This window comes from Micromys minutus (assembly GCF_963924665.1).
Source record: "Micromys minutus genome assembly, chromosome: 20".
Lineage (NCBI taxonomy): Eukaryota > Metazoa > Chordata > Mammalia > Rodentia > Muridae > Micromys > Micromys minutus.
The window spans coordinates 11,096,718-11,109,061 of NC_137955.1; the positions used below are offsets into that span (position 1 = coordinate 11,096,718).

General features: G+C 41.1%; 1 protein-coding gene across 5 annotated transcripts in view; it reads left to right on the forward strand.

Moving 5' to 3' along the window:
• The window catches only part of PDE4D (phosphodiesterase 4D), a gene marked incomplete at its 5' end in the record, with an annotated part of 1,034,128 nt that overhangs the window by 741,660 nt on the left and 280,124 nt on the right, over positions 1–12,344 (forward strand). The window contains one exon of one of the 5 annotated variants that reach the window (XM_080933673.1): positions 944–1,140. The exons of the other annotated variants lie outside the window; for them this stretch is intronic. Within the exon in view, the coding sequence (XP_080789799.1) occupies positions 1,052–1,140 (89 nt within the window). Of the gene's footprint in view, positions 1–943; positions 1,141–12,344 lie in introns of those variants that run through there. 5 annotated transcript variants of the gene reach the window in all.

A 12,344-nucleotide genomic window follows, 5' to 3' on the forward strand; every position in this document is an offset into this window, starting at 1 on the left:
CCCTGCCTTGGTTTACAGTGGAGGTCACAGGCAGGCCAGGGCTTATGCAGGGACTGGTGAAATTATGTTGTGTTGTCAACATTAAATACCACTGGCTCATGAGAAGTGATGACGACATTAGGGTCCCTTGTGTCCTTGAGGACATCTTTCAGTATATGTCTCCCTGCTGCATGCTGAACTCCTAAACCATGCAGTGGAGCTCTCTGTCGCTTCCACTATTTATGAGACTTGAGAGAAGCTTGTTCAAGAGTGAACTGTTTCTAGGGAACAGAAAATGGGACAAGACATCGATTTCTGTTGTCAAAGTCTTTCCTTATAACCCTGCAAGGTGACACAGTAACATCTCTTTAAGGGAAAAGTTGCCAGAAGCTCTGAAATTGATCTGCCTGTTTTCATCTCACACTGACCGACAGGGAAGTGAGGGTTGTTGTTGTTTTACAATTACTAAGTTTTTGTGGAAGGCTTGCTAATAACAATATTCATCCATGTATCTAAGAGAATTTGGAATGATAAAAATTCTTTTGGTTGCTAACTTTGAAATTTAATATTCCTTGTCAAGTTTCCCAGTCCTGGGTCTGTGTTGAAGTTTACCTTTAATGACTGGTCACTAATTTTTAACATTCACACTTAGTATAAAGTTGACCTATTGAATCATACCTCCTGGTTTGTGCATCTGCATGTATGTGAGGGAGTGTGTGGGGGCTCTGCTTTTCAGGAGTGTCATGTAGCAGTGCTGTTTAATCTGGGATATATTTAAAAGCAAAGTTTCTAGGGAGTGTTTCTCACATTAATAACAAGAGAACGTCTGGGTGTTTGGGTGAAGCAAGCTCTGTTGCAAAGGGCAAGTGTCACACAGCAGGAAGTGCTGGCCACCCTTTCCAGCCCTGCCTCAGCCTGCCTGCCACCTCTGTCAGCGCATACCACCACACTGAAGAAATGCTCTCATTCAGCCACAAGTGCCTCTTGCAGTTTGAAGGGCCTTCCTGCCCCAGGGTTCTTTACCAGCTCTGACATCCAACTGTTCCTGTGAATCTTAGCACTCCCTTTACAAATGGCTTTTGTTTGGGATCCACTGGGAGTCACAGTGCCAGGACCATCTCCAAGAACTAGAACAAGACTGCGTTTCTCGAAGTCCTACAGGTATGGCAATTTCCTTTTGGTAGTAAGGGAGGCCTTTTTATCTTCTGTAGGTCTCTGGCAAGTAAAACTTTGTGGATCTATTTCATTCACACGGTTGGGTTAGTGTCCCCCTTTGAATATCCAGCTCAGCTCCTGAGCTGAGTTCTGGTAAACATTTGAGATAGTCCTGGGTATGTGGGGACCTCCTGAATGAAGTTGCCTAACTCTCAGAGCTCATTCTGAGAGTTGAAAGGTAAACTTGACAAAGCCTGTCAGTAGATTGGGGGTTAGAGTTGGGGTGGATATATTAACTTTCCTAATCAATTCCTACCTTTGAAAGCAACCTTGCTAAACTGTAAGATAATTAATACTTTAACTATTCAGAGCAGTTTATGATTTAAGTAAACTAGCAAGCAATAGCAAACTACAGTGCTATTTACAAGGAAAAACAGATTGAAAAGCTGAAGCTAACTCTGGTTCACAGGGTGATTGACTTTAAAGCTTGTCTTATAGAATGGGATGCTGTAATTTCGGAGTTAAATTCTATGTAGTATTGCATTTCTAGTGAGTCTTCTGGAAATTACATAACAACGCTCAGCCACATGTCCACTACAAATTGTCAACTTTGTTCTACATCGAAGGCTAGTTAATTTTAACCAAATACCGGGCTGTACTGTTGGAAATTAATGCATCTAGAATAAGTAAAAGTGAAATTGTTTGCCTAATCTTAAGAATGGGGTTTTGTTATTTAGGTCAGCTGGGACAAATTTAGAACCTGTTAAGCTTATACAGAAATAAGTTAAATTATGTTCTACATTATCTACAGAGAAAATTTGGATTAAATATGGATGAAATCATTGAAGTCTTTATTGGTTTAAAACCGGGAAAAAAAATTTGTCCTAGAATTTTTTTAGTGAACTAACAAAGTTGAAGAAAGCAAATTATAAAGATAACAGTACTAAATCTGTAGGCAAAGGCTGACAATCAATAAAGAGACTTGAACAAAATGTACAGGTGATGCTCTTACCAGCTTCTGTTCAACAACAAAACAACACAACAATAAATAACTTATGCTTGTCATAATGGTGTGAATGTATCCAGACATGTGGTTGAAGGTTGGAGAGTCTGCGTGAGGGAATGAGACTGGCTTGTTTATTATTGACACCCCCGCCCGGACAAACGTGTTGTCTGCTCAGATCGCAAGGGAAGTTCCTTAACACCACAGGCATCTGTCTGCCTGCAGAGCAAGCGGATAGAGAGGACTCTGTGGCTTGATGATCTGAAGAATCTCAGAGACCTTTTAAAGATGCTGAGCTGAAGTGGTACTTGATTTACAAGAGTTATGAAGCCTCCCCGCTTTAAAAAAAAAATCAAAGACACAGGTGTTTCCTTGCTTTAAGCTCTAGTCCTTTCCACATACATGTTCTGATATAAGTGAAGAAGGGTTCTTTATTACCTGTATGTCCCACACTTTATTTCTTACATGCTTTCTTTAGAGTAAAGTGGAGGCTGAAGAAGAAACAGACTCTCTAGGAAAACTTTGCCACTCCTTCATTTCCTCTCCATCTGTCAATCCCTTGCATGGTGATAAGTTGAATTCTTAAGTACATTGTGTTTGTGATTGCGGTACCTGCATTGTTTTCCCATCTGGAATGCAAACCCTTTGGAGTCTGCGACTTCCTTAGGTGGAACAGAGCCATTCCCTCCTCCCTGGTGCCACTGCACACTGGACAGCCTAGCTCTTCTGCTTATGCCTCTCACAAAGCAAACTGAACGAGAGGTTAAAGAGATAATAAAGCACTTGGCCACCCCCAGAGTCATCGCAGCTCTCTAAGTGATTAGCACGGAGCCCCAGTAATGCAAGATAACAAAAAACAAGCAAATAACCCCCAAAACATAAAGTTATCATATAGCTTTCCATCTGAAGGAGAGTATACAGTGAGTCACTGTATATCTACAAATGCATACGTACACACACGCACACATACACACACACACACACACACATACACACACACACACACACACACACACACACACGGCCATCTACACACCCACGAGACAATTATCCTCTGATTATGTAGTTCTATTGCATAGCCTTCCTTGAAGTCAAAGCAACAAACTACTCATTGAAAATCCTTAAGTGTAATTTAATTTCAAAACACTTTGTGATTTTCCTCTTTTTCTTTTAATACCCATTAGTCTTTAAAACATAGAAATAACAAGCTTCCCTTGGCCTTTAAGAGATGTTGGCTATGATCCCACTATTGAAGCAAGTGGCAGACCTGGACTTTAGCCAGTATTTCTTCATTAGATTCCTCCCATGTAAGATTTTTTTTCTGGAGATAATATTTATGTTTTTATAATTACATAGTCTGTAATTTTGCTTAGGTGTATACAATATTGTATCACGTTTTTCTTTGAATATTAATTATAAATCTATTAATATATGATACAGATGGTACTCGAAGCATTAAGGGCAAATGCATTTCTTTGGCTAGGTTTCTACTCTGCAATGGCACGTAGACTAAAGGAAATGCACATCTGTAAGATACGAAATTCAGCTAATGGTTCTGATTTGTTAAAGTGGTAGAAAAGATTGTACGTGTGGTAAATATAGTGACCCTTGAGGAAGAACCTCTTGGATAATTACACAATGTTTGAAATGGACTTGAAATTAGATTTTCAACAGTGACAAGTCTTTTGTGAGAAAAAGACATTTTAAGAAACAGAATAAAATATTTATATATGGATTTTTAAAGTAAGTTTGATTCCATAAAGAGAGAGAGAGAGAGAGAGAGAGAGAGAGAGAGAGAGAGAGAGAGAGAGAAAGTGGTAAGAGGGCCCAGTGGCGAAAGCTGAATGATTTTTCTCCTCAAAACCTGAATAGAGGAATGAGAGACATCTCAAGTTAGTCCTCTGTTCTCCACATGTACACATGAACCTTCTCTCTCTTTCTCTCTCTCTCTCTCTCTCTCTCTCTCTCTCTCTCTCTCTCTCACACACACACACACACACACACACACACACACCTAAACAGATAATTGTTATAAAAACATGCTTTTACTACATGGAGACCAAACGATAGTGGGAAAGAGCAAAATCGGCGCAAGTGGAGGAAAGGGAAGGGAGGGAGTGGGGGATGGGGAGCAGGAGAGCAGGACCGGATTACATAATGACAAACTTTCCTCTGTGGATTAGAAATGGAGTGCCAACAGTGTTCAAAGCCATGGGGTCACTGTCAGCTTCAGGGAGCTGCTTACAAAGGTGACTTCTCTTTTCAAGGGCATGCAATGATAGACCCTGGGTTGTGACCTGTTGTGTAAGAGCCAACCTCTCTAGAGAGGCCTCTCTCATGCCTGTTTTGGAGAAGAGAGAAGAATAGAATAGGTTTGTAAAAAATGATTGAATGACTTATTTGGGTTATTTAAACTTAATCTCTTGAATGGATTGGGGGAACCATGCTATGAGAGACTTGAAATGGATCATAGGGCAAAGGCTTAACAAGCTTGGGAAGGCAGAGCGCTCTAGCTGGGAAACACCAGGAAGTTGGTTTATTCTTTGTTTGTTTTTGTTGCTTTAAAACTGTCAGTGTTGAAAAATAATGTTTTTTTTTTTTTTTTTTTAAAAGGTAATAGATAAAACCTGTACTGTTGTAGAGATTGCCCTGCCTTCCCACCAGAAGGTAAAATGAAGCTCTCATCTTCATGGCTGATCAGTAAAGGTTGTTGACAAGGACATTTTACATGGCAGCCATGGGCCAGGCACCTTGCACATAAAAGTCTATAGAAGGAACCATCAAGTATAGCAGAGGGGACTCTGCTGAGCTACAGTGGTCACAGAAGAAAATGACTCTGACTGTCCTGCCCCCTGTACTGATGGGGTCATAAGATACTCTAAAATACTGACATTCTCAGAAAGTATGAACAACTCAATTTTCGAGTTGTTTTTAACAGAATTGGCGTGACAGTGATTTGCAAAACACATCAAGTGAGCGTGTCATAAAAGTAGTAGGTAAATATTTTACCACCACACAATGGTGCAGAATGCCCTGCACTGCCTATGACACAGGTGGTCTTGTGCTATGAAAACATACAGTAATACCCTTTCAATCAAGAAGACCTCAATATCTAAAAGCACCCCCTGGACTCTGAAAAGCAGGCTCTAATCTGACTCTTCGAACTGTGGTTTCACAGCAGCAGGTGGCATGGTCTGTGGCTACTCTTTGCATCTTACTATACCTAAGAAATAGACAGAATCAGGAACTGTGGAATCAAAGTTGCCAACATCCACCTGAAAACACTGGCTGGAAGCCTTCTCTTACACTGGGAGTGAGTACCCCCAGCAGATCTGGAGACCTGGAGCACCATCTTCTAAGCCCAAGGAGCAGCTACCACACATCCTGTCCTTTGGTCTGAGAACTTCTCGGTTCTCGGGTGGTTTGTGTTGTTTCTGGTGATCTCCGGTTTCTCTCATTTTATTCCTGGGAGTAAGTCAGCGAAGGCAGCCAGTCACCATGGAGAGGGAGAATGGGAAGTGCAGAAACCAAGAAGCCAACATAGAGTGTCAGAAAGTCAGGATCCAGAATAAGAGGAACTAAGCAGTACATGCCTTTTATCCCAGCACTGAGAAAAAGAAGTAGGAGGATTTGTGAGTTCAAGGTCAGCCTGGTTTATAAAGCTTGTTCTAGGTCAGTCAGGGCTGCACAGCGAAGCGCTGTATTGAAATAATAATAATAATAATAATAATAGATCATATGTAGCTGGTACATTTATATACATTTGTAATAAGAATTGGAATATAAAATTAGAATATTATAATATGCTGTGCCAGGCAGCGTTCTAATACATTATAATATTCTAATGTGGTCTGGAAGCACTGGAGAAGCAGGCCCAGAGGTGTTCCTTATCTCAGGAGGCCTACAAAACAGCCTCAGGCAGCAAATTCAGCAGCACCTTTCTTCTATGAATGGAACTAGACAGTATTTAAAAGCTGGCCCAAGGGTGACCTGACAGGTCATCTTATAACCAGGACACTAAAGAGTAGTCACCTTTCCACCTTCGATTTCTAGAGTAGGTCCTCTTAATACCACCCCAGGAAGAATTCGGGGGTGGGGTGCCAGGGGGGGCTGGGCTGGTGGCTGGTAATGAATGAAGGAACTGAAGAAAGACTGGAAAGAGAAGGAAGCAGGAAGAGAAGGAAGGAAGGGGGAGGAGGGAAGAGGAGGAGGAAGGGACAGAAGGAGTGAAGGAGGAAGGGAGGGAGAAAGGGAGAGAGCATATGGTTCTACGTGGTCTCTTTCTGTTTCTTCACAGAGGTTTTCATTTGCCTTCTTGGACTTCCATCTGACTTTTTCCATCTAACAAACACACTAGCCATATTGTAAAATGTTGTTGCAAGAATGTTACTCCATGGGCAGCCGCTCAAAGACCAGGAGAGTCAGTCAGGGAAGTCGGCATTGTCCCAGAGCTGTGTACCCATTCTCTTGGCACTATTCTGGTTGTTAAACTAGTGTTTTTACTGCACCCCCATATTGTGAGTAACAAGTACTAAACCAACCATGAAAACAACCAATCATTCATAGGCCACATTTATCCCTAATAAAAATGATAATATTTTCAGCCATTGACATTATGGAGGGGCATAGCCTAGATGAGGTGGCTCTGGCCTTTGAGCCAAACAGCAAGCTGAAATGCCATGTCTGTTGATTTCTCAGCTTGGGCAGTTCTCCTGGCCTCCAGAAACCAGTGCCATGTCTATAAATGGAGAGTGAAAACACCTACTTTATAAGGTCATTGTGCAGATTGAGTGAAAATATGCGCTCCACAACAGGCCTTCCCACCACCTCTTTTATAGCGATTTCTACACTTCCCTTGTCACTTCATGAATTTTGTGATGTCCCTCCTCAAATATGCTTGGAGGCTAGCTGCCATGACAGAGACCACTGCTGGTCCCAGAATCCTATAACACAGCTGACTTACAGAGTGCTTCCAGGCATTCTCACATGCTCACCAGTTTACTTTGGAAGTCAGAGGGAGTTGGCTGGCACTAACGCCGTCACACTGAAGTTCAAATTTCCACATCATTACTTACAGACAGCCATTTGACAGGAGAAAAAAAGTTACTTAACTCCATGTGCCTCACTTTCTCGTCTTTCAAACAGAGTGTAAGTGTATGGAATAAATGTGTTGACTGTGTAAAGTTCCCAGTACAGAAATAGCACTAAGGTAAATGTTAGCTATTATTCATTCGAGGACATAAATTCTGCATAACAGTGACTTTTGTCTTGTTTGCTCCTTCTATGTTTTCCCCTCCCTGGAAGGGCATTTGGCACACACAGTGAGGTGTATATGCATTAAAATAATTTTCAAACCGCTAGTAAGCAGATGGCACTCTGAGTCTCTTTGTTGCATTTATGGTACAGAAGGACGGCTAATAACGGGATGTGCTCTTGGGTAGCTTAAGAACCCCTGAGCTGTGTCCTATAAATGCCTCTGTCCCTTGTGTCAGCTCCATTCAACCCAAAAGCCACCTAACTCGATACTTTGAGTCGAACAGCCAAGGCAGTTAAGGCTCACATGATGGTGCTGTGTTGTCTGATGATTTACCAGGAATGAATGTTGAGTAGCTGTGGCCCTTTTAATATAATTTATTTGATCTTGCCTTTCTGTAATTTTTAATAGTTGCTGATTATACTCACTCATAAATACTCCTAAAAGGTAATTGGCTCCCAGCAAGTATGACAGACCACTTCAGCACACACTTAAGCCTCATCTATGGCCAACCCTTGAAAACATTCACCTTACAATATTGTTATAGTAAGAAGTAAAATGGATTAGGTCTTTAGAGAAAAAAAAAATATATCGACCACCAAGAAAGAAATAGAATGGGAAAAGGAGGTTTTGCTTGAGAAAGTCAGTATAGCCTGCACTAGGAAAGTACTCATTTATGTAACTATAAATCAAAATACCTATTCCATACATTCAAATATAGATGTGCAGTTCTTAGCCTCTAACCTGCAACTCAGAGTTAATTGCATCACAAAACTGGAACCATATTGAAACCAACCTCATCTCTGACTTTGTCGTTAGCCAGATCAGACTGATACCTCATGAGTGAGTAAGCTTTTGCTTTTTTTCACCCTGAAAATACAAGGAGAAAGAAAGGTGGGAAGAAAGAAGAAAAGAAACACTTTTGGTTATTTTCTATATGCTTTCTGCTACTTTATTTCTTGTAATCCTCCAAAGGTTCACATGTAAAAATAAATATATAAGTAAAAAAACCTAGAAGTGATCATTGAACAGCGGCAGAAAAGCCTATGGTATTAGAGTTTGGGTCTTGCTGGGTCTCTCTGTATATTTTTCTTCAAAACATAAATGTCATAGTGTAAGGTCAACAAGGTAATGAATTCTCTATTTTTCAAAGGAATTATACAAGTCAGGATTGGTCATGCACACCTTAAATCCCAGTACTTGGGAGGCAGAGGCAGGCAGATCTCTACAAGTGCCATGCCAACCTGGTCTACACAGGATTATCTAGCAGGGCTGTGTATCAAGGAAAGAAAAACTGAAATCATACAAGTTTTACATCTTGCATTAGAAGGAAAGTTGGCCAGCCCAAACTCTTCTCAGACATATATATTTTCATCTTGGAGCCTGTAAATATTATCTTCTTATGGCTTGTCACTTGATCCCTATTGGCAATTAACTTGTCTCTAATTGATTTGTGGATTTCCCACTGAACATTGCTATACTTACAGGGTGCTGTAGTGTGGTTTGTGTATGGAGGGAAGCAAAATAGATGGGTTGAGACGAGAGGCCTAAGTCTATAAAGTATTCTTGGTTATCGGGACTTTTTTATTCTTTTTTTTTTTTTTTTTTTTTTGCATAATAGCATTGTTTAGAAGAGGATGAAAAATTGGCTGAACCTGATCCATGTTTTCATCCAAAGGGAAGATTTATGTCCTGTTCAACAGCCACATTAATCTGATGATGTAAATGCATTCTCTAGTGACAGGATGGTAACTTTGGGAGAGAGATAAACATAACAAAAGACAAAGAAGCCTTCCTGTCATCTCCTGGTAGACCAGACACAAAGCTCTCATCCCCATCTGCAGAAAAGGTGCCTGCTCTGATCTCTGCACTAAGCAATGGAAACATCTGGTTACTCATACACAGAAAACAGCTTCATCCCCAGTCTTAGATACTCTCTGTATTTACATTTGAAATTTTATCCTCTTTGTCCACCCCACTCCCATTCCCCCTCCCCCTCTACTTGTCTTCACAAAGGTGCACTAGCTCCCAATCACCCTCTCCACCTCAGTGCCTTGGCATTCCCCTACATTGGGAAAACATGCCCTCCCTGGACCTCTTCTCACATTGATGAGAGACAATGCTATTCTCTGCTACAAATGCAGCTGCAGCCATGGACCTCTCAATGCGTGCTTAATGGTTGGTGTTCTAGTCCATGGGAGCTGTGGAGGATTTGGTTGGTCGACATGTTTTTCTTCCCATGAGGACACAACCCCTTTCAGCTCCTTTATCCCCCTCCGTCAGCACCCTCACTGGGGTCCCTGTGCTCAGTCTGGTGGTTAGTTGCAAGCATGCTCAGCTGCATGACTCTGGCAGAGCTCCTAAGGAGGCACCCCTATCTAGTCAGAATGTCTAAGATCAAAACTCAGATGACAGCAGATGATGGTGAGGATGTAGAGAAAGAAGAATACTCCTCCACTGTTGGTAGGTGGTAAGCTGGTACCACCCCTCTGGAAATCATCCCAAGTCTTACTGGCCCTTGAAAAATGATGAGATATTTTCCCCCATAATTTTACTCCTTGATAGAACATTTGAGATGCCTGACCACAGATGGCAGAGAGATTGTAGAACTGTTTGTGTTCTGTGGTTCCCCTTATGAAGAGAACACAGACCCCATGCAAAGTGTTGGGTTGTGTGCTGATTTCTGATATTCGTGGGGAAAAGAAGCAGGCAGTTTCTCCTCCCTACGTAACTCCATGTGGACTGACATGCCATGGACATCAGAGAGATGCATGTTGCAGACACACTGAGAAAGGAATGGGGAAAATGACTGCATAGGAAAGGAGAGTTTTCAAAAGCCTAATGTTTATACTCATCCAGCATTTTCCTTTGGTACAGTAGTCTGACTACTAAGTTTTGTGTCCCTTAACTTTCTATGAGATTGGTTGGTGTAAGATGCGATGGTATGCCTGTTGACAAAAATGCATGAGTCTTTGCTCACTCACACAAACAGCCCGACCATATAATATCTATTCCTGAGGATGGTCCCTCAGGACTTACTTGGGGTAGAAAATAATTCCTGCCCTGATTTCTAATAGCGTTGGTATATGGTGACTGTTTTAAACTTTACATGGAGGCTGGGGTAGGGCTCAGTGGGTAAAACGTAAGTATGAGGACCCAGGTTTCATGCTCTAGTGCCCAGGTACAAAGTTAAGCATGTTTGTGCTCACCTGTAGCCTAAGGAAGACAGGTGATGGGGGCACGGTGAACAGAGACAGGATTATCCCCTAAGCTCACTGGCCATCCAGATCAGACAAAACAGAGAACTCCAGGTTCAGTGAGAGACCCTGCCTCAAGAAACTAAGATGAAAAAATAATTGAAGAAGACATGCAACATTAACCTCTAGTGTCTATGTGTACACACACATGCACACACAGAAGCACACACTCAAAATGAACTTTGCATGAATGCAATTGCATGAACACAAAATCTTTGAGGGTTTGAGTTTTTTTGGGTTTTTTTGGGTTTTTTTTTTTTTTTTTGTTTTTTTTTTTTTGTTTTGCTTTTTTTTTTTTTTCTTGTCAATTTTGTATTCTCCAGTGTCCTCCACCTTACTTTGCATGGTTGTGGGCTCTACTAACCATGATGGTACCCCAGGAAACAGCCAATAGCTCTTTGCTTCTCCATCCTATTATTAATGTAAATATTTGTACATTCCAGTTTGAAGCCACTGTGGCTGGACCTGTACCAAATAATTAAGAACAAGTGTACATTCATGGAAGCAAAGTGTACTCTGGAGGGTAGGACTTCTTAGTTGTAGGTCTTATCATTTGTTTCTTGACACTGCAAAAACAGGATTTCTAAGCACTGCAACTTTATTTATAGCCCTCAGAATAGTATTCTAGTTTTCTGCACCCTCACTGATGTATAGGCTATGTGGGGTCTCATTGTCAGTGTGAGCATTTTAATGACTGCAGCAATTATGTGTTCATTAATAGAGCTGAATGCTCTGATATTTGTCCAGGAACAGCATGGGTAACAGGGGACCATTTATAGTTTATGTCTACTCATAATGAATGGTACATTATTGACTAAAAATTGCTATATTAAAAAAAACTTGGTCAACTGTACAAAAGTGAAATTTTCCCTCTATTTGGCCCATATTCAATTTTTTTCTAGTTTTATTTCTGTTGCTATAATAACATACTTTGACAGAAAAGCAACCTAAGGGAGAAAGGGTTTATTTTGGTTTGAAGCTCTGGTTTGTAGTCCATCAATGTAAGAGGTCGAGGTAGGAACTCAAGCAACTGGTTACATCACATCCTAGAACAAAGAGAAGAAATTCATGCATGCCCACCCATGCTTAGAGTTCTCTCTGTACTTACACACAGTTCCCAGGATTCCATGCCAGGAGAAGAGTGTCACTCACGGTAAGCAGGGTTTCCTCATGTCAATCAATACAATCATGACCACTCCCTCCGGACATGCCCTCTGACCAATCTCTCATTGACAGTTTCTTCCCTAGTGATTCAATATGGTGTCAGGTTGACCAAAACTAACCATTACCCACACTTTAAACATATATTCATATGTTTAAAAGACACAGTTATTTCATGTATGGGAATACACTTTAGCTGTCTTCAGACACACAGAAGAGGACATCGAATGCCCATTACAGATGTTGTGAGTCACCATGTAGTTGCTGGGAATTGAACTTAGGACCTCTGGAAGAGCAATCTCTTAACCGCTGAGCCATCTCTCCAGCCCATATAGTCATATTTTTGCATTGTGTTAGGTTCATTTCCCAGTCCAAAAATAATCCTAATTATCAAGGGTAGTGGGGAAAAAAGATTTATTTTATTATTTTTATCTCTGACTTTCAGTTATAGCTGCCATATCCAATAACCACGTTAAATCAGGATTTTACTTACATCTCAGAAAAGTTGTTTTAGACCTGATCCAAACCACCTCGG